Below are 26,033 nucleotides of genomic sequence, written 5' to 3' on the forward strand. Positions count from 1 at the left end.
TAGGAGCTAACTTAATTGCCTTCTTCATACTCATCCTGGTACGCTTTCTTGGACCTCCACTTAAAGAAACAACAATATAGGACACAATTTTCTCCGCACTTCTCTTACTCAAATCAACAAAAACAACACAAAGACTAGAAGTCACCATATTCATATTTTTCTCACTATTTCTAATAAGCTGGTGAAGTTTAGCCTCATAATCCAAAATTTTACTTAGCATGTCTCCAACTTTAGCCTCCAAATCTATCCTTTTATTTTTCTCTATGTCTAGGCTCACCTGCATATCCCTGACCATTCTTTTCAAAGAGTTCACCTCATTATACACCTAGGTATCAACCACAAGAGAATTATTTTAATGTGTATTGTTAATGTATTGATGATCTCTTTATCCTTTGTAGCTTCACCCAAGTGGTATGGAAAATTGATTTGGATTATTGGCCACTCTCTTGCATCCATGCATAGATTTTGGTTGATTGCTTTGAAAGCTAGAAATGCCCAATTAAGGGCCCTGAAGCCAGAACTCTTTGGAATTGATCTCTTCCCCATTTCTGCTAGGGCATTTGGAAAGAGAGAAATAATTAGATAATTAGGGAGAAAGAAACTCCTTCATGGGTGGTGAGTCTTAAGATTATTAGGGTAGTTAAGGAGAACTTTATTTCCCATACTGGTGGTTGGGGCGACTTTAACATTTTCAACTCTTCTGTGAACCTTTTTGTGAAGCCTTAGTAAAAAAGGGATGGGGTAGTTTGGTTATCACCTCCCAATGGGTGGGTTGAAGAAAACTTTGATGGATCTGCTAAAGGTAACCTCAGTAAAGTTGGATGTGGTAGAGTTTTACAAGATAAATATTATATTTTTATTGTTGGTGTATGTTTAATGTTTAATTTTTTTTACATAAACTTTGTGTAAAGTTAGGTTAATTTATCACGAGTTCCTTACTATCCGTTACAATATTTTACTAATAATAATAGTGAAGGATTTATATTACATCATTTAACATAAACTTCAACGTGTATTTTAGTGTACATATTTCATCATTTATAGTAGACCATGACTACAATTTTTAGTGGTTAATAATACCTTGTAATGTGTCCTAGTTCTTAGATGTCACATCAAAGGATATTTCTTTATTAATATTCATTAACTGATTAACTGAAAATAGAATATGATAATTTACATAGTTTAGTTTTTTATTTTTGTATATTTTAGCATGTAATATTTTCGATTATCTTCTCAAGTTGATAGCTAGCTTCTCTCAAAAGTACACAACTTGAAATTATTTTGTAAAACTTAAAAATCCTCTTATCATATTCCCCTTCATTTGAAATCCTTATAAACTTTAAGTTCTCTCTAAATGTCAAACACAATATAAACCGTTGAAATTGGACTTTTGACTATAAGTGAAGAAAATGTCACATGAAAAAATTTCTTTAGAATAACTTCAAAGTTTATTTTGCGAGACAATAAATTCTATTTATTAATTTCATTTTTTACTTTACATTATTTCTAGATTCAATTATGTGAAATTTTATTGCAAAAATATTTTGGGTCACACTCTGCGATCTATCATTAGGACAAGAGAGACACAAAAGGAAAAAGAAGGAATCAAACCAATATAGGTTATAAGGAAAGAAGTGGATGAGGAAAGGACTGCACATAATCCAACTATGAAAAATACAAATAGAGATGAGATGCAAGAAATTTTTATTGGTAATAAGCTTTTGGATGTCATTGATACCATGACTTTATGCTTGGCCCAAAGTAGAGATGACAACAAAAAAGGAACCACCTACCCAAGTAAATAAATCTTATAGCTAAGAACTGTAAATAGGTATAATAGTAAGTCTTTTTCTTTTCTCTCATTTTTTTTTTAATTTTTTTTTGCGAGGGCAAAATCATATCAAAGTTCCTTCCTTTTTTGTCTTTTTATCCAACTTTTCATCCTTCTTCCAACTTTGTAGCCTCTCTCTTTCACACCTCATCAAACTCTTCTAAGCCATTACCATGGCCAAAGCTATCATTCCCATTATTATTCTCCAGAGTCATATACCTCAAAATTCTCTCTTGAAATCTCAAAAGTTGGAGGGGGGTGATCATATGTAGATGAGGTTTGCATGCCAACATGATTGATAGACTTGGTAGATATTGTATCAATATTCTTAACATTTTAGAGTAGAGGGTTGTCCTCCCTCCACTAAGTTGTAAATTTTCAAATTTATATTTTGGAATTTTTTTCTCCATATGACATGTTTGGAAATAACTTGTATATCTGAAAGGTATTTCTTTATAATCTATTGATTTTATCTAAGTGTTACATGTATATTTCAAGTAAATGCCTTTTGGTAATGCCTTCATCACATCCAACTCAACAAGAATGCGAGTGTATTTAGAGAGATAAATTTAGGGACCCCTCACCCACCCCCAAAAAAATTACCTTAATTGTTACTAATAACCTCAAAATAGGATTCAAATCAATAATGAAAAGGAAGGTTAGAAAGTCTTAGTCATAACAAAATATTACTAAAGGACTTAGAGGCCAAGTTAAAAGTTGTATATGGAGGTTTTAACAGAAACATGTACTTATCCTCCCAACACCATTAATTATTACACAATTTTTTATTATCTATCTTGTGTATTTTCAAAGATGAGCATAGAGAAACTAGGAGATCTTAGGTAGATTTGAACATCCCCTTCCAAGATGAGTTTCAAGAACTTAGTTGTCCATTTGTGTAGGTCACTAGGACTTGACTAGAAACCCTTAAATTTCCCAATAAGCTCTAACTCAGTAAAATATTCTTCATTTTTTGCCACACTTCTTTTGACAATGATACATAGACAAATAGTAAGCTTGTTCTTATATGTTAGGATGCACTCTTTGCCTTAGACAGTGCCAAATTATCCTCTTCCTCTTAGAGTTCCATGTAGATCTCTTCCATTGTTCCATGCCACTCTCTTACCTTATTCAAAAGGGAAGGATATGTTTTCAACTAGATTACCTTCTAAAGCACCCTTAATGTTGAGAGAGGAAGAAGCTCTTGAGCATAAAGAGAAAAAGCTCCTAGTATTTATGGATTTATCCTTGCATAATGCTTCCTACATACTATTAGAGAACTTTTCTAATCCCCTAATTTTAAATGACACAACCCACCATCTTTTTGAGGGTCATGATCTCCAACACAATCCTAAAAATAGAAAGGGGCCACCTTGCTTAAAACCTACAAAATTGAGCATCATTTCATTCTATAGAAAAGAGGTGAATCCTCACATAGAGACACATCATCCACACTCATGAAAAATCATGACCAATCTAGATGTCACTTAGCCTTTTAGTTATGGCCAAGTACAAATGTCAAGTACTACATTGCAGATAATGACAAGAACTAGGGGCAAACTTTGATGATAAAACCCAAGCCATTACGATAAGTAATTAGAGCACCATCTTCTTTATTCTAGGGTATTACACAATGTAATAAATATTTAAAAAATATACAATAAGAGCTAAATGAAAATAAATCAACATAACCAAGAAACCTAAAGATCAAGTGATTATTGATATTAATGATATGATTAATATTAATAATAGGATTAATTGCAGCCACTAATCATTTGGTCATCGACTGATCCTCCATTGGTGCACTTTCCCATGGCCAGGATCAGATGGTGCATAATTCTGCATATTATGCACTTTAGGAGGATGTTGCATGGTTTGGGTTTGAATTTTGGTGGGTGAAAGCGCAAGCACAACCACCATGTCATCTGCACCCAAAGATAAGCTAGGAAGACCAACTCCACAAAGGTAAGTCCAAGTCAGGAAGGTAGTTGGTGGTGTTCTGAATTCATAGGGAGGATTAGTTGCTGGGACCGCTTCAAATTTGACAACCGTGGACATCTCACTCATCAAGGGAAAAGATGTCGACAATATGGAACCAAGAAGGAAGCTGAAAGGGACAAAGACTGTGCACACGCTGATTCCCAATTTCTTAGCTAGGGATGCATAGTAGTGGTTCAAGTAAACATAGGTCAGGTGGTTTTCTATGGTATCAAGGGCATTTTTTGATGGTAATACAATATAGTTAGTTGATGTAAGGTGCATGGGCTTTAAGATGTTTTAGTTTTTGATCTTACATTTTGTAAGCATGTGATATGCTGGGTATGTCTATATCAATGGAAAAATAGTAGATGTACAAGTGGGGCTGAGTTGGATGGCTGATACGAATGTCATCTTTTTAACAAACTAGATGTACTGATACTTTTTTAATATTAATACAATTATAATTATTGATAAAAATAAAATAAAATATTAAAAATAGGATTATATTATTAATAAGATTACACTTAGTAATATGAACAAATCTTAGATCTCTAGATTAAATATATTATTTATATAATATAAGGAAAAATATAATAATAAAGAAGATTAAATATACATTTATACATCTAAAAATGTCCCTTCCTTAACAACACCTAAATTTAGCCTACCTTTATTCTAACCTAATAATGAAATAATCATTTACTATTTATTCTCTCCTTTTAGTTAGATAAATATTAAATATTTTTATTTTTTATTTTTAATGTTCAAAATTAGACAGCTTTCCAAAAGTCAACTTCATATCATTTCCATCCAAATCAACCTCTCAATCCTAGCCATTCTCATAAGGATATTGCCTTAACCTTTCCCTCCAATACCCTTAGTTAATGAATGGATAATGATTATTTTATATATCATTAATTAAATAATTACAGATTAATTAATTTATCCTTTTATATTGTTTACATTGATCATAATCTAAATTCACATCCATCTTGATAAATGTCCTACCATATCACTTTCACATATCTAACTTAAGCCTTATAACCCATTCATTGAAACTATATACCTTTCCAATACCCTACATTAATAATAAATAAAAACAATAAGTATTTACTTAATTACTTAAGCTCTCCATGATATTCTTGTCCATCAATCCAATTTTATATCATATCCATCCTTCTCAACTTAGCCTCTTAATCCTAGCCATGCATCAAGAATATTGCCATAATATTATCTCAAGCCATTAATCCCATTACTCAAGTTATGATTGTCACATAGCCACACCTTTATTTTGTCCTCTTAATGAAATAAATATTTATTCAACTATTTTATTTTTTCATATCTTATTAATTATTTATTTTCATGAAAAAATATAAAAGCAAAATATTCATATAAATAAAACAAAAACAAAGAGAGAGGTAAGATGAGGAAATATACTAAGTGCATATAAGAACAAAATAGTTATAATTTTATGAATGACTCTAGATTATGTTTTATTTTTTTTACTATTGATCTATTGATATTATCTCATTTATTTACTCATAATCTTAATTCCCTTTAATTCTTTAATTGTAAATTATATATTTTTTTAATTAATTTTTTTCACCTCTTTTAAAACTTTTACATATACATTCCTTACCTCTTTATTTTTACATAATTTATACACATTAATCTTCTACATATTCACTTGTACATTTCATTTCTTACTATTTATTATAATTATTTTTGACTTTTTCATGACACACAGTTAAGTATAATCTATAATTTGATATTATTATATCATTACTATTTAAATATGGTCCTTTGATCTTTATTGTTAGGTTTTTTTCTATTAGGCCAAAAGCCCAATACATGCTCTCACTATTTAAATGCGGTCCTTTGATCTTTAGTATTAGGTTTTTTGTCTATTAACCTTAGCAATCGTGAGAAAGCTGAAACATGTTCAAGGGAAGAAAATCCGAAGTAGGATCACTAAGGGTGGAAGAAAGGGATTTCACAGGTGATGGCAGTGTATGGATGAGAGTAAGAGAAAGAGGAAAATGAAAAGAGCCTTTCCGATAGGTGTATCTTTCTTTCTACTTGACTCTGAAGGTTTCTTTCTAGTTATCTTTGTTTTTATTTACCGTCTTTAAACCTCATTCAACCCTTTTCCCCCTTCCTTCTCTTTCTTTTTAATGTATCTTGTCTTTGTAATTTGTCTATTTTTCTGTACATATCTCTCTTACTGATGGTGGATGATAGAGTTGGACGCAAAAAGCGCTAGCTTATAAGTAATTGCTCAAATCTAATGTTTGCAATTTTTTGTAACTATTTTATTTTGTTTTTATTTACCACGTTTAAACTTCATGCAATACTCACTAGCTTATAAATAATTGCCTAAATCTAATGTCTACAATTTTTTGTAACTATTTCATTTTGTTTTTATTTACCGCCTTTAAACTTCATGCAATACTTTATCCCTTCCACCCCTCTCTTTCTATTACATATCCCTAATGTATGTAACTTTTTAAAGAGTAACAATTTCTCCCATTACCCCATTAAAAACATCCCAAGTTTCATAAAATCCTTTTAACTTATTAACCTTGTAAATCTATAAATGTCATATGTCTATTAAATTGTCAATAAACTATTTTAATATTTATTACTTGTGGTGTAAAATCCAAAAAGTAAACAGGAAATAAAATTCTCGTCACTTCCGCAACAGCACTTTTCAGTGAATCTAGGTAGCCCGCCCTCTCTATGGGACCGTAGGCGTCAATCTTCCCATCTTTATCGGTGTTCCATTATCCATGTGACATCAATCTTTATTTGAAATCCCAACGATTTAAATAGGTAGTGGAGTCTCTGTTTGAATGAGAAAATTTGAAGGGCGCGTGGATTGTTTCGGAAGTTGCCTCCTGTTTTCTGATGTAATTTGGGATCAAATGGCGGTCTGAACAAGTACCATCGACTAACCATCTGATTCTTCTGTTATTCCAACTGCTGTAAGTGGAAAAACATGTTTGTGGAAAAACCGGACTGGGTGCGCCATGGGGGCCTGCAAATATTTTCCATCGACATTCAGCCCAGTGGCTCTCGCTTTGCCACAGCCGGGGGAGATCACAAGGTAACTTTCTTCGCCCCTCTTATTTTCTTTCCTATTCTGTTTACTTAGCTTGCGCCGAATTTTGCCTGTTTGATTCAAATGGTATTATTTCAAAGTAGTACTTGTTCTTTCTGTCTCCATGAATGCTCCAGTACATCCATAAAAATGTAGTTACTGGTTTGTTTACAAGTTTGAATTTTTAGAAATGGGTTTGTAATTACATACCCGAGTAAAATTGTGCAGAAAAATGACACTAACCCTAACTGAAACCCTAACCCTAGGCTGGTTGCTCGCCTGAGTGTAATCGACTGTATTTTTTAATTTGGCTCCGTGAAGCCAATGATTTTGGTTTCCCAAAGGTTTTTCTGAAAGACAATTTGGCCAGGAGGGTGTGAGGTTCTCGGTGGAGCTTTACATTGCATTTGCTTTTCTTGCTTGGGTAGTCTTAAGTGCAGTTGTTGCTAGATTGTATATTCAAACTTACACCACAACACTGTAACTTGTTCGTTGGACTTATGTGCTGCCTATTGCGATGGGCAGATTTGAAACTGGGTCACACTCTTACATATGCCCCGTACTGCCTGTGCATGGGAACACTTTCGGTGCATCACACCTTTGGATATTTCAGAACAAAACGTAAATTAATATTTAGAAAACTTGTCGAGATTCACACGAACATCCCACAAAAGTATGCTTAGTGAGGAACCATGTCAAGGGACTGGAAGGATTTATTGAATGATTTAAAAGGGGTCCAATGAATTTGAAGACAAGCCAGAAGTGCCCAGCAAAGGTCATTGCAATAGGTGCCAAATGTTTCAAGAATGCTATCAGAATATATTAGAACTTGGTTTAGTAACTTTGTGAGAACTGGTCAACAAAATTAGTAGCCTTCGAATTGCCCACAGAGATTTTAAAGGCACAATTTCTGTGATTTTATATGAAGTGAAATTTCTTATTGTTGTTTGGGACTACTCCCGTGTTACAGTAATGAGCCAAATTATAGGCACAATTTTATAGATCACATTGAAAATTGCGAGGCACAAGTTTATTTTGTTTTGTTTCTATTCTTGTTTTATCATCACAAACAATATTATTTTCTAATTTTTGCTTGGACAAACAGAAAATTAATTTTTGAAATCCTTTTTTAACTATCATGTAGTTCATCATTTTGTGGCAAATTTGTACTAGACGACAAGTTATCATCTGAATTCATTTTTACTTCTTTGTATAAATGACAAGTGGGATAAGAGTATGAAATTGTATGGTCATTAAGGTTGTTCAGTCTAATTCCTGATATTTAACAATGAATAGTGAGAAAATCTTCTACCGTATGCATTTAGAAAAAAATGATAATGAGAAAGATCTCTCAAAGATATTTTTTTTAATAGTACTAGCATTTTTTTTGCTGTTGAATATAAAGATGTATCACTTAACTGAGACAACTTTGATTTCATTTTGCATCACCTGAAGGTTTTTATTTTCCAAAGCATAGGGAGTCTCAAGGGTCGGGCATGAGCAAGCAATTCACTGTTAATTTCTCCTGTGCATATCACAATTCATTTTGGTGCTCTGGAAAATTGAAATTTGAAGACAAAACTCTTTAGGAATTCTATTACCAAATAACATTGAACAATGATCATAAAAATTAATCTTTCACAGTATGTGAAAGATAAAATAAAAACTGTTGGAAAATACCATGTAGAAGTTTTTGAGTTGAAGCTGCTCATCATCGTGATGAAGTAGTGATGGCAGGATGGTGAATTAAAGCCTGTATATTGTTAATTTCATCTGAATACATTGATGCCAATTAAGAGTTGAATATGGAAAGAAAAATACAAATTAAATGAAGTAACCATTATATCTATTAAATAGGCACAGTCACTAATTCAGAAATACCAATTACCTGCCAGATTCCCTTTCTAATGGGTATGTTTTGTTGAACTGGTTACAGATTTCCATGATTGCATTAAGTCAAATCTACCGTATCTATTGAAATTATGAATGTCCTAACTAGAGACCCTGCCTTGAGGCCTTGCTTGGAAATATCCACATCCACAAGTTCAGAGTGTCTTTCTGTTGTACTTGTTTTGTGGAACTTACTCACATGCTTTTGAAGTGCTTATTTTCTGTTGTTTGTTGTTTGTTCGGTGCCAAAGATTTGGTTATGGTGTGCCTTCTGAGACAAATTTGTCCAAATGATGAATGATTTACTGGTTTTCAATTAAATCATAATTTTCTTTGCCTGTGAGTTTTATTTATTAGCTGAGTACACTATGTAGACATTTCAGAGGAATGCATTATGACTTTGTGCCTTTTTTGTGGCCTTCTATTTTAAGACTCAAGGGGATTTTCTTACAGTAAAATTATAATGATAAGTGCTAATGTTTTGCGAAGCAGAATTCAAGAATGTAACATACAGAAAATCAGAAAAACATATTTCCAGATGACATCACCATTTACCCTGGGAAAACCCTCCTACTTGAGGGGAAAAAACCCAGCCACATCCAAAAAGTAGGCCCTTTTATTGAAAGCTCATACTCTGGATACAGAGTCACCTGCTAATGATTGAGTGATACTCATTCACTCAATAAGCAATGCTTTTATCTTTCAGATGACTGTCAGTCCTAAAAGTGAACTAGATCACAATAAAGAAGGTCAATATACAAAGATCATATTTTTGAACATAACTTGTACACAATTAGGCAGAAGATCAAAATAAAAAGATCATATTTTGAACCTAACTAGCACACAATTAGGCAGCTCCTAATTGAGTACACACCCAGGTACATAGCTCAAATGTGGGAACACGAGTACAAGCACCACAAATTCAATATAGTGAGAATTAATAAGTCAGGCTGTTCACCACCCACTCATGACTCATGAGCACACAGCTGAACATATATTAAACTAAAATCATGAACCAAGCTGCTGTCAATACACACTTGTGGAACATGTTATCACAGCTTCCCCCCTTTTTGGAAGAAGATGAAATAGCCAATTAAACCATACCAATCTTGTCTGCGTTACCAAATGCTTGAAGAACCACATATCATATGAATGGTTGCAGCTCATAAAGAAAACTGTTGCCGTCATTTGTTGGTCACACCGTGATAATCAAGGGAGTTGAATGGCAGTAACAGATACATCATATGAACATACAATCATAGTTGTTGCCAGGTCATCGTCCAGCAGGGACATAGAATAGGCAAGGTGAAGAGCTGAAGAGGTTCGATGAGAAGAAGAAATTACCAAACTGATAGCTGTTTTGTATGAAGTGACACCAATGTCAATGACATGTATCGTGCAGGTTCTTCTGCACAGTGACACCGTTTATGAAGCCCAACACTTGACGGAAATTACAAGATTGTCATTTCATCTTCACAAAAATATTGTTCTAATACATATATGCCACTCAGAATAGATAGACACACACACACACCCTGAAAATTGTCGCTTGCATATATCCACAATAAATGTATACTAAGAGAACAAGAAATTGTGTCGATTCCAGATGGACCATGCACAATGTCTAGTAGCCAGTAAAATAGTGAACATAAGAATAGGAGACCAATAGAGGTATGAATAATGTCTATCACAGCTACTAAAACATCAACAATAAGCACTAGGCTTCTGGATAGGTGAACAAAATTCATCCATTTCATTCATAAAGAATAAAAAAATAGTAAAAAAAAAAAAAAAGACAACATGATTCTCTAATAGAAGATTTTTGTCAAATAAGAGTCTGCTTTATGAGCTTCCATGAGTGCATCACATGTAAAACTGGTTAGCGATATGTGATGAATCTGAAATTCGTATGGGTTAGAGTTTCTTTGTCACAAACTCCATCTGCTAAGTTATTGAATATGGATCATTAGATTCACAATTTTTGTAGCAAATCTGTATAAAAACAGCACTTGCAAAACTAAGCGACCAAGAAAGATGGTCATGCAGGCTGAAAAAGTTGCAGCAACTGGGTCGCAGGTGAAAAAAATGGCTCCTGTTTGCCGAGAATCCGGTCCCAAAAAAAGAAGTGCACAAGAGATGAAAGAAACTTGTTTTTAGCAGAATGTATCCAAAGGAATGGTTGTCCACCTCAGAGAAACCCTAGTAAACTGCGAAAGACAATCAACAAGACCTACAATCATTTTTCCAGAAAAAACAATTATAAAACAGGTCAAAACGCCTCTACAAAAGGCAGGCATGGTACTGTGAACAAAAAAATGGCAATCAGAAAGTCTTGTTTTGTAAAAATAACATGGAATAAAAACTGCAGGAAAAAGTGGCTGTTGATCAGAAAAAGTGGCTGGTGCTGATCAGAGAAAAAGCACCAAAACAAGTGTAGGGGAGTGAACAAATTGGGAGGTCGCAGCCTGAGGAACTTCATCTGCAAACCCATGCTTGACCAGAGACCAAGAACGGCTTGTGCAGTTAAAAATGAAATTGACAGGAATAAACGACCTAAGAAATGGTTGAACCCAGAAAAACAGTGTTGAGCTGAAAAATGACCAAGGAATGGTTCAGAATTTTTTCCGTTTCCAACAAATTTCGGAAAATTTAAAACAAATAATATCTTTCAGAAATTATTATTTTTTGAAAGAAATATTAACTTAGCACTGATACCATTTTGCACAGGGAATTGGTAAAATATTTTTAAAACTAATAAATGAGCAAGGCGGTCATTTATATTTTACAAAGACTATGTTTCTATTACAAAACAATTGTTATTAGAAACGTTCTAATAATGAAAGAATATCTGCAATATCAGAAACATTCTAATACTTACCATTAAAATGATAATAAACAGGATATTATGGAGATAATATTCTAATAATTGTCCTCCTTTGAGATGATATGCAATATACTATCTAGTATTAGAATTTAGAAGATTCTGATCCCTGTCTGGTGCCAATGAAGTTTGGAAATATCCAACCGCTTCCTTCTGGTTCCCTTCCAGAGAATCAATGGTCTGTCTGCTGGAATCTATATTTGATAGCATCTTATTCTGAGCCCTTTGTATGTTATTCTGTATCATTGAAATTTTTTGTGTTTAGGTCTCTCCCTTGAGAAGCCTTACCTCGCTTGATGTTGCTTGCCGATATTATTCGTTTCTTTACAGTGCTCAAAAACATGAGAAACCAGTGTGATTTTGGTGGGAAATGTATGTGGGTTGTTTTCATGGATTTTTTGTATGGTTTGCAGGGTAGATTGCAAAATTTTCCTGTGGTCTGCTACTATGGTACAAAAAATGTACACAACTTTATCCTATGTCTATGCTGCTTTCTCAATCCTTTTAACAGAGGTTTAAATCCTATTTAAGGTAATATTGATGATTAAAAATGGTAAAAAATAGAATTAACATTATCAGATTTCCAAAATCCATTTGAAATGTGTAAATTCTATTTCTGGATTAGATTATGTAAGTTTTTTTAGCATCAATGTTTCGGATCACACTCTGTGATCCATCGCTAGGATGAGAGAATGCAAGAATAACAGTTATGCAGACCAAGCCTCATTAAGCAACATGAAAGGAGTGAGAGGAAGGCACAGAGAATGAAGTTGTTCAAAAACTATCTAAATAATAATTGTTTACAAGCAGAAAGAAAATAATAGTATAAGAAAAGAATGCCATCAACTCAAATAAAAAGATTGCTATATATTGAGCCTATATACTAGTCTCATTTTATAATATATATGCATTCTTTTTATTTGAGTTGATGGCATTCTTTTCTTATTCAATTATTTTCTTTCTGCTTGTAAACAATTATAACTTAGATAGTTTTTGGACTTTTTCGTCCCACCTGCTTCTCTTCTCCCTCCTTTTATGTTGCTTAATGAGGCTTGGTCTATATAACTGTTATTCTTGCATTCTCTCATCCTGATGATGGATCACAGAGTGATCCAAAATGTTAATGCTAAAACTTACACAATCGAATCCAGAAATAAAATTTCCACAAAAAATAGAATGTTTTTGATGATTTTTTTTTTGTGTTTTTATGGGGGAAGATCAGTAAGAATGTTGACTGTGATTTAAAAGAATGATTCATTTCTCCTGCGAGTGAAAGTCATAATTCCTGATAGTTCACAATTTTTTGTGGTTAATTGTTATTTTATATGGTATCTGCTACTATGTTATGGATGATCCAGTGAACATTAGTCAAAAGGTGTTACCTGAATTTGTGTCTTTTTTCTTCATTTTTCATTTTCTATTTGACCCTGAGGCCTTAGCATTATCAGTAGGTGTAACCTTCTTTTGTTTGTTCCTTATGGTTTCTAACAGTGAATATCTGTATAGGAAGTCTTTCTCTGTTTTGGCATAGCTGATATATTTTGGAATTTCATGGATGAAGGTTCGCATATGGAGCATGAAGCCAGCGGCAAAAGAAGTTGATAATGATCAATTAAGTCACCCATTGCTTGCCACACTTCGTGACCACTTTGGTTCTGTTAATTGTGTGAGATGGGCAAAACATGGTCGACACATAGCTTCAGGTTCTGATGATAAGGTAATTCTCATTCATGAAAAGAAAGCTGGGTCTGGGACTACAGAATTTGGGAGCGGAGAACCTCCAGATGTTGAGAACTGGAAAGTAGTGATGACATTGCGAGGCCACACTGCAGATGTGGTAATTTCATGTAGATTTGTTCTATTGTATATGTTTTCCTTATTCTATGTTTTGTTCCAGAGAACTGGATTGCTTGCAGTCTTGTTTGTGTCCAATCACAGTAGTGTCACTAACCGAGATGGTTGATGTGTGTGTACTAATTGAAGTAGGTGGATCTCAACTGGTCTCCAGATGATTCAATGTTAGCCAGTTGTAGCTTGGATAATACAGTTCATATATGGAATATGGGTGATGCAACTTCTATTGTTCTTTTAAAGGGTCACACTAGCCTTGTAAAAGGAGTTGCATGGGATCCAATTGGTTCCTTTCTTGCAACCCAATCGGATGACAAAAGTGTCATTATCTGGCGCACAAGTGACTGGAGTCGAGAACACAAAACTGAAGGCCATTGGGATAAATCAGTAAGGCCTTGGAATGTTTCTTTTTTGTACAATTTCCACTCAATATGCCAATATTAAGGTGGTTGGCTGATTTTCTTGTTTATTTTTGACTGTAGGTAGGATCAACATTCTTCAGGCGTCTTGGATGGTCTCCCTGTGGACATTTTATTACGACAACGCATGGCTTTCAAAGGCCGCACCACTCTGCACCAGTATTAGAAAGGGGGGACTGGTCTGCTACATTTGACTTTCTTGGACACAATGCCCCTGTTGTTGCAGTCAAGTTCAACCATACCATGTTTCGCAAACATCAGGTCAATGGTTCAGAGTCAATAGACCATCAACAAGTGGACTCAAGTGGACATGCTAATGGCTCATTGAAATCGGTCTCAAAGGATCGAAAATTCTATAATGTAATAGCAATGGGAAGCCAAGATTGCAGTATAACTGTCTGGACTACAGTCAGTGCACGCCCAATTGTTGTTGGGAAACATTTTTTCTCACAGAGTGTTGTTGACCTTTCATGGTGAGAAATTAATCGATGTATTATCATTTCCTTGAATTGTATTTCTTCCATCTATCTTCATTAAATCTGGTGTGATATTGATTCTTAATTAAATCTGTTTGACATTTTATACTGATTATGTGAATTGTGTTTTATGTAATGGATTCTGAGGTGAGTGTGCTTGTGAAACAGGAGCCCTGATGGATATTCGCTTTTTTGCTGTTCCTTGGATGGAAGTGTTGCCATATTCCATTTTGAGCCAAAAGAACTGGGTCATCGGATTTCAGATGCTGAGATGGATGAAATAAGGAGTCGCCGATATGGTGATGTGAGAGGAAGACAGACAAGCTTAGCTGAGAGTCCTGCCCAACTATTGCTTGAAGCAGCAGCGGCCAAACAATCTGGTAGTAAAAAGGCTAATACTAGTGCACAGCGTTCTAGTATTTTGGCAGGGAAGTCATATAGTAATCCTGGTAATTCTACTGAGGGACAGCTAGTAACAAAGAGCTCTGATATTCAGGCATTAGATGTTGGAAAAAAGACTAGTTCTGCAGGTGGTCTAAATAAGAACAACTCTACCAAGGTTACCAGTCCTGTGAAGCAGAGAGAGTACAGGCGACCAGATGGACGTAAGAGGATTATTCCAGAAGCAGTTGGTGTTCCTGTGCAGCAGGATTCTAATGGAGCATATGGGGCCATGCCTGAATTGCGTTCTCCAAAATTTGGTCAAAGAAATGATGACCATCGCATAGGACTTGGTGATGAGGTAGCTACAGTAGCTGGGCAGCAGCGGCCTTGTCTTTCAGGAGGAAATGAGCACCACAAGCGATCCTGTTCTAGAAGTGAAAATCCTTCGGTGTTTTCTGCAAAGGCTTGTATTAATGAGTCTCTCACAATAGAGACAGATAAACTTCCTACAGATCACGGTGCCCAAGGAAATCTGATGCATTCTGAGCTTGTTACTGTGTTGAATAGCCAAAATCCTAAAAGTAAATTAGCTATAAGCATATTTGACACAGATAGGGAACCAGATAGTATACCAACATGTTTAGAAGCTAGATCTGTAAATAGTGTTGGTGACACAGCCAATGGTTCTGGGTCTAAGGAAATGGAAATAATTTGCTCAAAAGGAGGTCTTACACAGTGGCGTGATAAGTTGCCTGGGAATGTAACTGTTTTGGCAGGCAATGCCAATTTTTGGGCAGTTGGATGTGAGGATGGTTGCTTACAGGTATATCTATGTTACAGTTGTTTGCTAGAAGAAATTTGATATTTGAACTTACAATTTTGAATTTGTTGTACACGTCCCACGCTCTACAATGCTGGCTCTTCAGTAGTTGCCAACAGATGGACATTTTTAGAGAATGCTTTTGTGATATTCTATTAAACTTGCTATAAACTGTTATACTCTTATTCTTTTAAGGTTTACACGAAATGTGGAAGGAGAGCCCTGCCAACCGTGATGGTAGGTTCTGCGCCAACATTCATAGACTGTGATGAGGGATGGAAATTACTTCTGCTTACACAGAGGGGCTCAATGTATCTCTGGGATATATGTCAGTGGAATTGCCTTGCACATGACTCTCTTGCTCCTTTAGTTGCCTCATCCACAAATTCTTCTACAAATGGCTCAGGTAGACTTTTGAATCCATTTCCTCTTACAATAGAAACCAGTTTTGGTAGCAGATAACAGAATGGCATTGATATGGTTTTCTTGGCATTAGCCTACTTTAAAGTTTAGATAAATAGAACAAGTGGATGGTTTTTATGGTTCTGTTTCCTGTATTAATCCATTTTCTTAACAGGGGTAATCAAAGTCATATCTGCCAGGTTTTCTAAGTGTGGAAATCCACTTGTGGTTCTTGCTACCCGCCATGCATTTGTTTTCCATGTTAGTATGAGATGCTGGCTAAGGGTTGCGGATGATTGTTTCCCTGCATCAAACTTCTCAAGTACTTTGCCTGTAAAGACAAGTCAAGATTGTGAACTTGCAGCTTTGCAAGCAGATGCTTGCAAGTTTGGCATGAGAAACATCTCGTGGAGCAGGTCAAATTCACTTCAAATATGCTTCATGACAGTTTTTGTTAACCTTTTTAAACAAATGTTTGTTAACATATGTTTATGTTTGAATAGTTTATAGTTTCTTTCTTTTTGGAATATGTTTACATTATTTTTGTTGTTATTGGCAGGGCATTAAGTGAGGACAAAATGCAGACTCGGGCTCATTTAGAGGCTCGATTAGCATCAGCTCTAGCATTGAAGTCTTCTGTGGAATATAGGCAATGCCTTTTGGCTTATACTCGGTGTTTGGCAAGGTGCGTATTTAATCATTATTAAAACATATAAACTTATTTTAAAATAGGTTGTTTCTGCAAAATATTGAGAATAATGTTCTCAATATATGTATATGATGCAGTAATGTCGAAGTTGGCAAAAAACCTATCTATAGTAGAGAAATGCAAAAGAAATAATTTGTCACAAAACAGTTCATCTCTTATATATTAGACTGGAGAAGAACTACCCAAATGCATAAACATAGAATGACTTGCTAAAAAATGCAAATTGAAAATAAAGATAGAAAGAAAACATCTTCCACTAAGGTTGATTGATTACAATTATAAGCCTTATCTTGTAATAATTTAATGTTATTCTACTACCACTAACAGGTAACTTAGAATCGGTTTGATTTGACATACAAGTATATAGGAAAATGAGTTATAGATCAAGTCCTCTTTTGCTGGGTGTGTGTGTGTGTGTACATAGTACTCTCTCTCTTTCACACACACACATAGGGAAGAGGGGGTTCAGTGATGGACACTAAACCTAGGAACCTGGCACTTGCAAATGCATAAAGTCAATGGAAGTAAAACAACATGCTTGCATTAATTAATGAAAATCTGCCTTTTAAAAGGCTGATAGACATGGCCCTCTGGCCCTCTTGCCCTCTTGATATCACAGAGTTCTTCAATAAACAAACAGAGTATTTCATTGTTCTAGATGAAAATGATAGAGATCCAAGCTCCTCCATTTTCCCTCTCTTTTCTTATAGCACGGTCAACCTGTCAGCTTGATTTTCCCTTCCTTGCTGCTTTCTGTGCTTACTTTGCAACAATCAATGCAATCCACTGAATAGAGTATATTGCCCTTTTGCCTCTTCCATGTTCTGCTTGGAGGGTCTCTCTATCCTTTATTCCCTCTTAACCTAGTAAATCTGCCCCAATCTTGTTGCTTTCTCTTAAAAATTAAACACTCTGCTTGCCCAAGAAGAATTATACCTAAAACATGAATGGCCATTGAGACCAAGACTAGAAAAAAATCACGTCAACCCATTGTCAAGTATGATTGTTCTGCCAAGAAATTGACTTAAAAGTGGTTTCCCACTTCTCCAAATCAGCTACAAAGAGATGACAAGCAATAAAAATTCTCCAGTAGAAATATGAACGGTTGGTAATGATGTAAAGAGGGTCCACGATCATTGTTAGGGGAAGGTATGCTTGTCCAAAATATATGATTCAATGAATGGTTGCCAGCACTTGGATAGGAAGTAACAACAGTTTCCTATTCCTAAAAATCTGCAAAGAGGCAACACCTAGAAGATGCCACCTAAAGTAAATATGAACAGCTGGCAATGATGTATGGAAGGTTATTATTCACAGTTAAGGGAAAGTATGCTAGCGTAAAGAATGATTCAATGCCCTAATACTGCCAAGTTAGATAAAGATAAAGCTTAGTCCTTTTAAAATGCATAGCGGTCAGTATAACACATCAACGCAGAAAGGCAAACTCAATCAAGGTAAGCATACCCAAGTACTTATGAAATGTAAATCATTGTTGTCTAATCTTCTTCCCAGCCAAGTGCATCATCATTGCCTAGTCCTTTTTCCCAGCAACTCTTCAATTGCTCAAGCAATGTTAATATTATACAAGTCTTTCACTCTGATGTTAATCTGTAAATTCATATATTTGAGTCTTACTGTTCTAGGTCAATTAAATATAGAATCACACCTGAAACATCCCTTTGAAAATATGAAATATATGAATTTATGAAGACTCTGAGCATGCATGAAGATACAGAGCATACATGAAGAATACACCTTAATGCATGGAGACACGAAGTATAACACGAAGAATACACTTTAATACAAACTATACACATTGTATATTTCCTTCTTATTGACTCGAATCTTTTGTTCTATCTTTTACTCTGCAGGATGGCAGGATCATGCTGTGATCCCACTTGTAATGTTCCCTGTTCAGACTTTACTTCATTTATCTTACGTTTCTTGATTAGGGTTTGGATTGTAATGTGCATATTAGGATTAGTAATTTATCTCATCAGGTTCAAGTTATCTTTAGCACTCATATTCAACCTTATTACTATTTCAACTCATTGAAGGAAGGATTAGGTTTTCCAAGTTGCCTAGATACCAACAATGGATTCCCTCAAGTTTACAGGTCAAAGTCTGTATTACGAAGGCTTACAGAAGGCTGACCCCTGACCCCTACCCTTCCTTGGAATGAGATCCATTTGCTTGGATTTATGTAATAATCTTTGTTTGCCATTTAATCTATTGGTTTATGTAATAATATTCTATTCGACTTTTATATTATTTATTTTTATAAAATATTTCTTTTGCAATTTAATAAAAGTAGTAATTATCAAACTCTATGATGGGTACTTCACAACTTGGATGCTCCTACATCATTATACAACATTAGGGGTGTTTCCTAGGGTTTGAAAATCAACCAAGTGTTATTAATTTATTTCCAATTTTGTTTCATATATCCAACTGTTAATGTTTTGCCTAGAAATAAAGGTAAACAACAATAAGGAAAAATAGAATCAAAATAGGCATAGAAGATAGAATAATTTATCCGGGGAAAACCCTTAATCTAGAAGGGAAGAACCCAACCACAGTAGAAAAATCTCTCTTTTATTGATGTAATAAATGTTCAAGTACATTGCCTTCAGCTTGATCCATTATCATCCACACACACATATATGGAGAGAGAGAGAGAGACTCTTCATATCACAATGAATGGTCTCTTCATACTACCAAATACATCACTCTTCACACGAGACATGCCTCTTAATATAATAGTATCTCAAATATTATCATAAACATCTTCTCCAATTGTTAACACAGTACATCGGTATTGTTCAAATTTCAATAAAGATCTCTATCACAGATACAATCTTCAACACTCCCTCTTAGTAAGAGAGACCTTTAATTTGGCATGCACACATAGCTGCAACCAAAGATGTCAATGATTCTCATCACATAGTTTCTCATTAAAAAATGTTATCTCGACATAACATAATTCACCATAGTTACTTCATTAGAGCATAACATTAAAGTCATGATTTCCACCATGCCTACTTTAGAGGGTGGATCCACCATGCCTACTCGCAGAGGGTGGAACGAGGGTGTTCGACTCATACTTCTCCCAGAGAAGGATGCATTTCCACCATGCCTACTTGCAGAGGATGTAACAAGGGATTTCACCTTGAACTTTTCCTTCACAAAGAAGAATTCCTTAACAAGGGATTTCAACTCGAGCTTCTACTTCATTGAGAAAAACTCATTAACAATGTATAAGAATGTCCGAGATTCTCTCTCAACAAAAGCTTCCTCTTAGTAGGGACAATTTTTGATCACCACAATAAGATAGCTGACTCCAATTGTTACACTGCCACATAAGCCTGCAAAGAATTAGACATCTCTCTCTGTCACGTAACCTCCCATTGAAACTGAACAGTATCCCTCTGGATATTACCTGTATATGAACTTCCTCTTTTATGAAGATATGTAACATCAATTTAGTTCAAGACTGGATGCAGCATCCCTATCTGCATATAATCTCTCATTATCCCATTGCTTCTTTTCCTGCGATCACAAGGGATTAATAGTAACTCATAAATTCAACTTATTCTGAAGAGATATATAGAGATCTATGCTAAAAGCAAACACTATTCCCAATGCAATGACAAAAACTCAATATATCAAGATATAAACATAGAATACCTCTCACCTTGTAGTCCAGTTTTCCTCAGCCCTCCAGTCATAGTGAAAGAAATTATTGGTCAGCTGTTCCAAACAATGCATCCGATCTGTCCTTATACATGTACTGGTCTGGAACCTTATGTATTCGCTGTTGGTGCATTCTTCCAGGAGATTGGCCTCGAATAAAGATCTCTGACAACAAGGCTCTCTTTGAACCAGATACACATACTCACACACCTAAAAACGACAAGTAATAATAAGGCTGCCCCAACTTTGTTCTTTCTCAAATAATATCAGAACACACAGCTATCATTATGATAGAGAATGACGCTTCAATACCAATATAAAACTGATATTAATGTATGTTGACATGGCCAGACAGACATGTGATATCACATGAATGTATCCAAAGAAACTTCAACGACAATACAGGAGTGATGGTAAACAATGAATTAATACTCTACCACAAATAATGCCAAGTAAATCATTTTCCGTCATTGCCTCAAAATTACACACTAATTGATTTCCACATACAACCCTTTAGAATCACAACACTCGCTGTAGTCTGAATCAAACACATGCGACAATGATCAAATAGCTTCTAAAATGATCATGCACAAAATCGACTCACTGCAGATAATATTCAGTCATAAACTTCATCCTTAATAAAAACAGCATATCCTTTCAAAGATGTAACACCAACACTGCATGTTGCAGAGAATGTCTACAGAACAACATAAAAACAATGGCTCACTGTCTTCAATCAAGTATTACTTCTGAATGCTCCTCGTAATGATGTCCACCAATGCTAGACTAGGAATCATCTACGGCACGAGAATACCAAGAGACGATGGAACTAAAATCACAATGTCTTAAGCACCGTTGACTGTTATTACAAATTGTTGTTTCATAGTCAAGAGCTACGAATGACACGTCTTTTTAATCACCATCACCAACATAGATGAAGATTTCTTATTAAAAGAAAATCAACCATGACCATTGGAAACAATAATGGATACAAAATAAAGGAAGGTAGATGAGTATAAGAGGACTGCCAACGACAGTAGTAATGACTCGAACCACTCCATCTTTGCATTCCCATGGCACAAGAATGACCTCCGGTTACTATTAGAAGTTGCTACATAAACATACAGAGGACTTGATCATCATAGATGATCTCAACAGTCATGGTGATGCTATATGCTGTAGCTTGAAAATTTAGACTAGTCTCTTCAATTGACATCAAATATAATCAAACATGAGCGTATGAAGGATCAACATTGCTGAGGATAACAATTTTAAATAGGAGCAATTATACTGGTTCTCAGATATCTGTCTGCAGGTATAAACGTTTAATACCATTTCAATCTGCATAAGATATATGAACTAGGAAAAAAACTTCCTACAGTGCTGTTATCAAACCCGCTTTGGTACCATGTTAGCGTTTTGCCCAGAAATTCATACAAAACAACAATAAGGACAAATAGAATCAAAATAGGCTAAAAAGACACAAGAATTAATCCTCGGAAAACCCTTCAGCTGGAAGGGAAAAACCCAGCTGCACAAGACAAAACCACTTTTATTGATATAACAAGTGTTCAAGCACAATGCGTTCTGCTTGGTCCATTATCACAAAACAATCACACACACACACACACATATAACTGAGAGACACTTCATATCACAACCAAAGGTCTCTTCAATTTCCAAGTACAAGTCACTTCATATTACAACATAAGCCAAATGAGCAACATGAGCATCACGCTGAGGGGAGTCATCAAAGGAAGGGTCTAACACCATTACAGTTAGATGTTCATAGTTAGCCTCCTTCCATCATAATAATAGAGTTGTTAACTTAGTTATTGTCAAGTGTTTTTATAAAGATTATGATATTTTTATTCTTGAAAGTAATACCATGGTGACTGAAAAGTTGTAGGTAACAGCATAGTAAATTTAGGTTTCTAATTTCTGTGCAGCTGTGGGTGTTGGTTTCTAGGATCGTTGCAAATGTACTAACAATGCCATTGTTATTGATTGTGTTCCAAATGCAAATGAAGGCTTATAAATAAGAGAGGAGACATGTCTCATGAAGAGACATGTCTCTACGGTTAATCATCACTAGTTAACATATTAGTATATAAGTAATATAAATAGCCATATTTAATATATTATTATATAATATGTATAACAATATATATATATATATATGCATTATAAACAATAATATATATTATTTAACATGGATAAGTATAAATAGTGAATGATGATTTATCAATAACAATAATGTATATCAAATCAAATCAATCTGACTGAAGCTACAACTTTAACACTCCCTCTTAGCTTGGGAGGATTTGTAGAACACATTATGATCTCAAGTATATGAAGAGATATCATCTCAGTATGATATTCAATTCACTGCAAGGCTAAATTTCTCAACATTCCCTCTTTAGCAAAAAAGAGAATTGAAGCAATTATAATACAATATTTGAGCACCACTTTAAGTGTGGTCTATGATAGATTTAAGTTACGGTGTCTGACAAGTAGCTCGAAGAACCATAACAATTGATTTTCATGGTGTCTGACAAAATCCGGTCTAAATAACCATGATGAGTTCATAATCAAGGTGTCTGGCAAAATTCGGACAAAAGAACCACGATAGTTTGGTTATCAAGGTGTCTGGCAAAATCTGATCCAAAGAATCATGATAACACTTGCTCCAACACATTTTGGTGTTAGGAGATAGATAACTATTGATAAGGTCGTCATCTTACAATAGTGACCTCACATACATGAAAGATCATCACCTTTCATTACATATCATATGTGAAATAGTAACCACCATGAACCAAATTAGAGGGTGGTATAAAGGCTTTCACCTCAATTCTGTCTCATAGAGAAGAGTGCATTACAAGGAATTTCACTTAGAACTTCTCCTCATAGAGAAGATATCATTTACAAAGGATTGCACCTCAAAATTCTACCTCTAAACAATAATCATGGGAAGTCAAGTCCAATAGTTACTCCCTTAGAGGCTCTCTTCCCCTCTCTTCCCTCAAGGATGTCTATCAGACTCACTCTAAATCTTATATTGATCTTCTGACTTTCTAGTGATAAGTCTAAACTTCCTCATGATGCGCACAAGAGTAGGTCCATCAAAAATATGTAGTCACTCACATGTATTTCTAGATTTCCATTGAGTATCAATCTTCTAAGCTCCTGCATTGCTTTAGAAGAAGTGTCAAGCTCCCTCTTATTGTAGAAGAATTTCATAATCTCAATCATCAAAGATGTTTGCTTCAAGAGCCTCACTTTATCCATCTTGATCATCAATGTCTTTGGAGCTACAATCATTAGATTGAGTCTGCACAATATTTGGTAGCATATGTAAAGTACCAACCTTCTTATCCTATAAGAATATCCTCAAACATAAAGGAAAAGGTCAAGGCAAATAACCCTTATAGTATGTATAGAATTACAAATAAGAGAGAGACTACCAAGAGTAGATAAATGTAAAAGATAAGAATACTTATTTGCACACGAAGATTCAAAATTTTTCTTCTTAGATTATTTGAAAATGGAACATCTCCCCTCTAAATAAGGTTCAAGTGGGAATGAAACATTGACTATTATTCCCCCACAATGTAGAATTTTCACTCATAATTATATTGTTGAACAATTTTCTATCAAATATGACAACTGCTTTGTAAGTTCCAACTTGCACGCTTAGTCCATTGAAGGTCCAAACATTCATTTAGCTTAACAGTAGAAGCAAACATGTCCTTCCATTTTCTCAAACTCGTCTACAATATGCCAATATTTTGATTGAGTATGATTGTGCCACATGAATGAATCTACAACTCATACGTCGAGTTTCATTGATCAAAGAGAGACTCGTAGATGGTTCAAATGAATTCTTAAAAATTGCATTTAACGTTTCACAACAACTCAAATTTCCTTTGTTCATGCAAAGGTATTTGTTTGATTTTTTAATTAAACCTATATTATGCACATCTTGCAATTTGTGTATTCCAAATTTATATCATTAGTGAATCTACCACAACGTGGTTTACTCCCTCTGAATTAATATAATCAAGATCACCAAAGGTCAACTGAAACATATCCTCTAACTCCCTCTGGACATCAATATTTTGAGCTCCTTTACCTTTGAAGAAGTGCCAGACTCCCTCTAGATCTGATATCAATCCTTCTTTTCCTACAAGAACATTCTCGGAAAAGATCAAGGCAAATAATTCTTGTAGTAAAAATAAGAATGTTAACATTAGTTATAATGTTAGTAATTTAACTAATGCCTATTACTAACAACAACATAAATGATTATAACACAACTCATTATTTTATGTTTTCAATAACATAATACTTAATGATGTATAGAAGTCAAAATATAACTATACTTCATCTTTACCATTTATACTCTCATAATTTATCTCATTATGTTTAACAAATTTTATATCGAATTATTAAATATCACATTTAAATAATTGTACATGTATAAATACATATATACAAAGATATATCTATCATATTTAACAATATTCTATGCAAATCACATAATATATTATTGAACATATATATTTTCAACTATAACATCTCATATGATATGGATATAGAAACAAATATATAATAAAATTCCTAAAACCATATCATATTAATAATACAAGAAACTTAAAATATATATTTCATAAGAATATGAAAGGAACCTTAAATTAATTCACTGTCATACTTACCTCAACGGGGTTGGGCACCCAACATCCTTAACAGACCCTCAAAATGTTTTAAGGGCTAAAATTGTGCCTTGTTATGGTGTCAAACATCTTTATTTCCTTTAGTGCAATGCTCAAAATCTAATCACGTGATTCAAAGTAGAGCATGGTGTTGGGGTTATTATCTCCACATCATGTTGTGGTATTTATTTCATTGCTGATAATCATATTTCTAAACTCAGTACCTCACTATTGGCTATGGCACATGCCACCTCCCTGCTACATGGTGTATAAATAGTCCAAGCCTCTTATGTACTTTTCCATATATACTTTCTGCCATTAATTCCTCCTATAAGCTACTTTCTCATTACTCCTTGTTAAATATGCTTGTACGATGGAGACACGTTGAGTAAGGAAAAAAATGCTTAGGAAATAGACAAGTGAAGGTTTGTTCAAAGAAGGTGACAGGTTGGCTTTGGAAAGAAAAGTGCTGGGATATTACACAATCCTCGACATGTTCAAAGACTGAAGTGGTTGCATTTTGCTAGCTGATGCATGCCTTGATCATCTTGGTTTTTCCCGATCAGTTTTCCTTTTCTTCTCTTGGTGCTATGGCTTAGAATACAACCCGATGCTATATTCACGATGTCCACTTTGGATTATCTTTGCTTAATGTTGTAATTTTAAATTCTAAAATGGTCAACATTTCCACGCTATAACTAATTTCCCCCACGCAGTTTCTCCTAGGCATAATTGTATGGTCTTGCTCTATTTTTAACTTTTTGTTGGTGAAATCATCACCGTGGGAAGTCTCATGGATTTAACTTTCTCCTTCAGTTCACCTGTTGTGAATGCAAACTTTTCTTTTGAATCCTTTACTAGATGCTCCAACATGTATCGTAT

At 34.6% G+C, this 26,033-nt stretch overlaps 1 protein-coding gene across 3 annotated transcripts in view; it reads left to right on the top strand.

The window, feature by feature from the left end:
- Positions 1 to 6,485: 6,485 nt before the first annotated feature.
- The window catches only part of HIRA (histone chaperone HIRA-like protein), a 33,107-nt gene continuing 13,559 nt past the window's right edge, over positions 6,486 to 26,033 (top strand). The window contains exons 1-8 of one of the 3 annotated variants that reach the window (XM_089808913.1): positions 6,486 to 6,917; positions 13,244 to 13,519; positions 13,669 to 13,920; positions 14,016 to 14,425; positions 14,597 to 15,635; positions 15,828 to 16,038; positions 16,210 to 16,450; positions 16,594 to 16,719. In XM_089808913.1, the coding sequence (XP_089665039.1) occupies positions 6,810 to 6,917; positions 13,244 to 13,519; positions 13,669 to 13,920; positions 14,016 to 14,425; positions 14,597 to 15,635; positions 15,828 to 16,038; positions 16,210 to 16,450; positions 16,594 to 16,719 (2,663 nt within the window). In that variant the 5' untranslated portion in view covers positions 6,486 to 6,809. Of the gene's footprint in view, positions 6,918 to 13,243; positions 13,520 to 13,665; positions 13,921 to 14,015; positions 14,426 to 14,596; positions 15,636 to 15,827; positions 16,039 to 16,209; positions 16,451 to 16,593; positions 16,720 to 26,033 lie in introns of those variants that run through there. The other 2 variants (XR_016358497.1, XM_089808914.1) reach the window with 2 other exon arrangements.

The sequence above is a fragment of the Cupressus sempervirens genome, chromosome 11, assembly GCF_028749045.1.
Source record: "Cupressus sempervirens isolate cs-2001-9-10 chromosome 11, ASM2874904v1, whole genome shotgun sequence".
Lineage (NCBI taxonomy): Eukaryota > Viridiplantae > Streptophyta > Pinopsida > Cupressales > Cupressaceae > Cupressus > Cupressus sempervirens.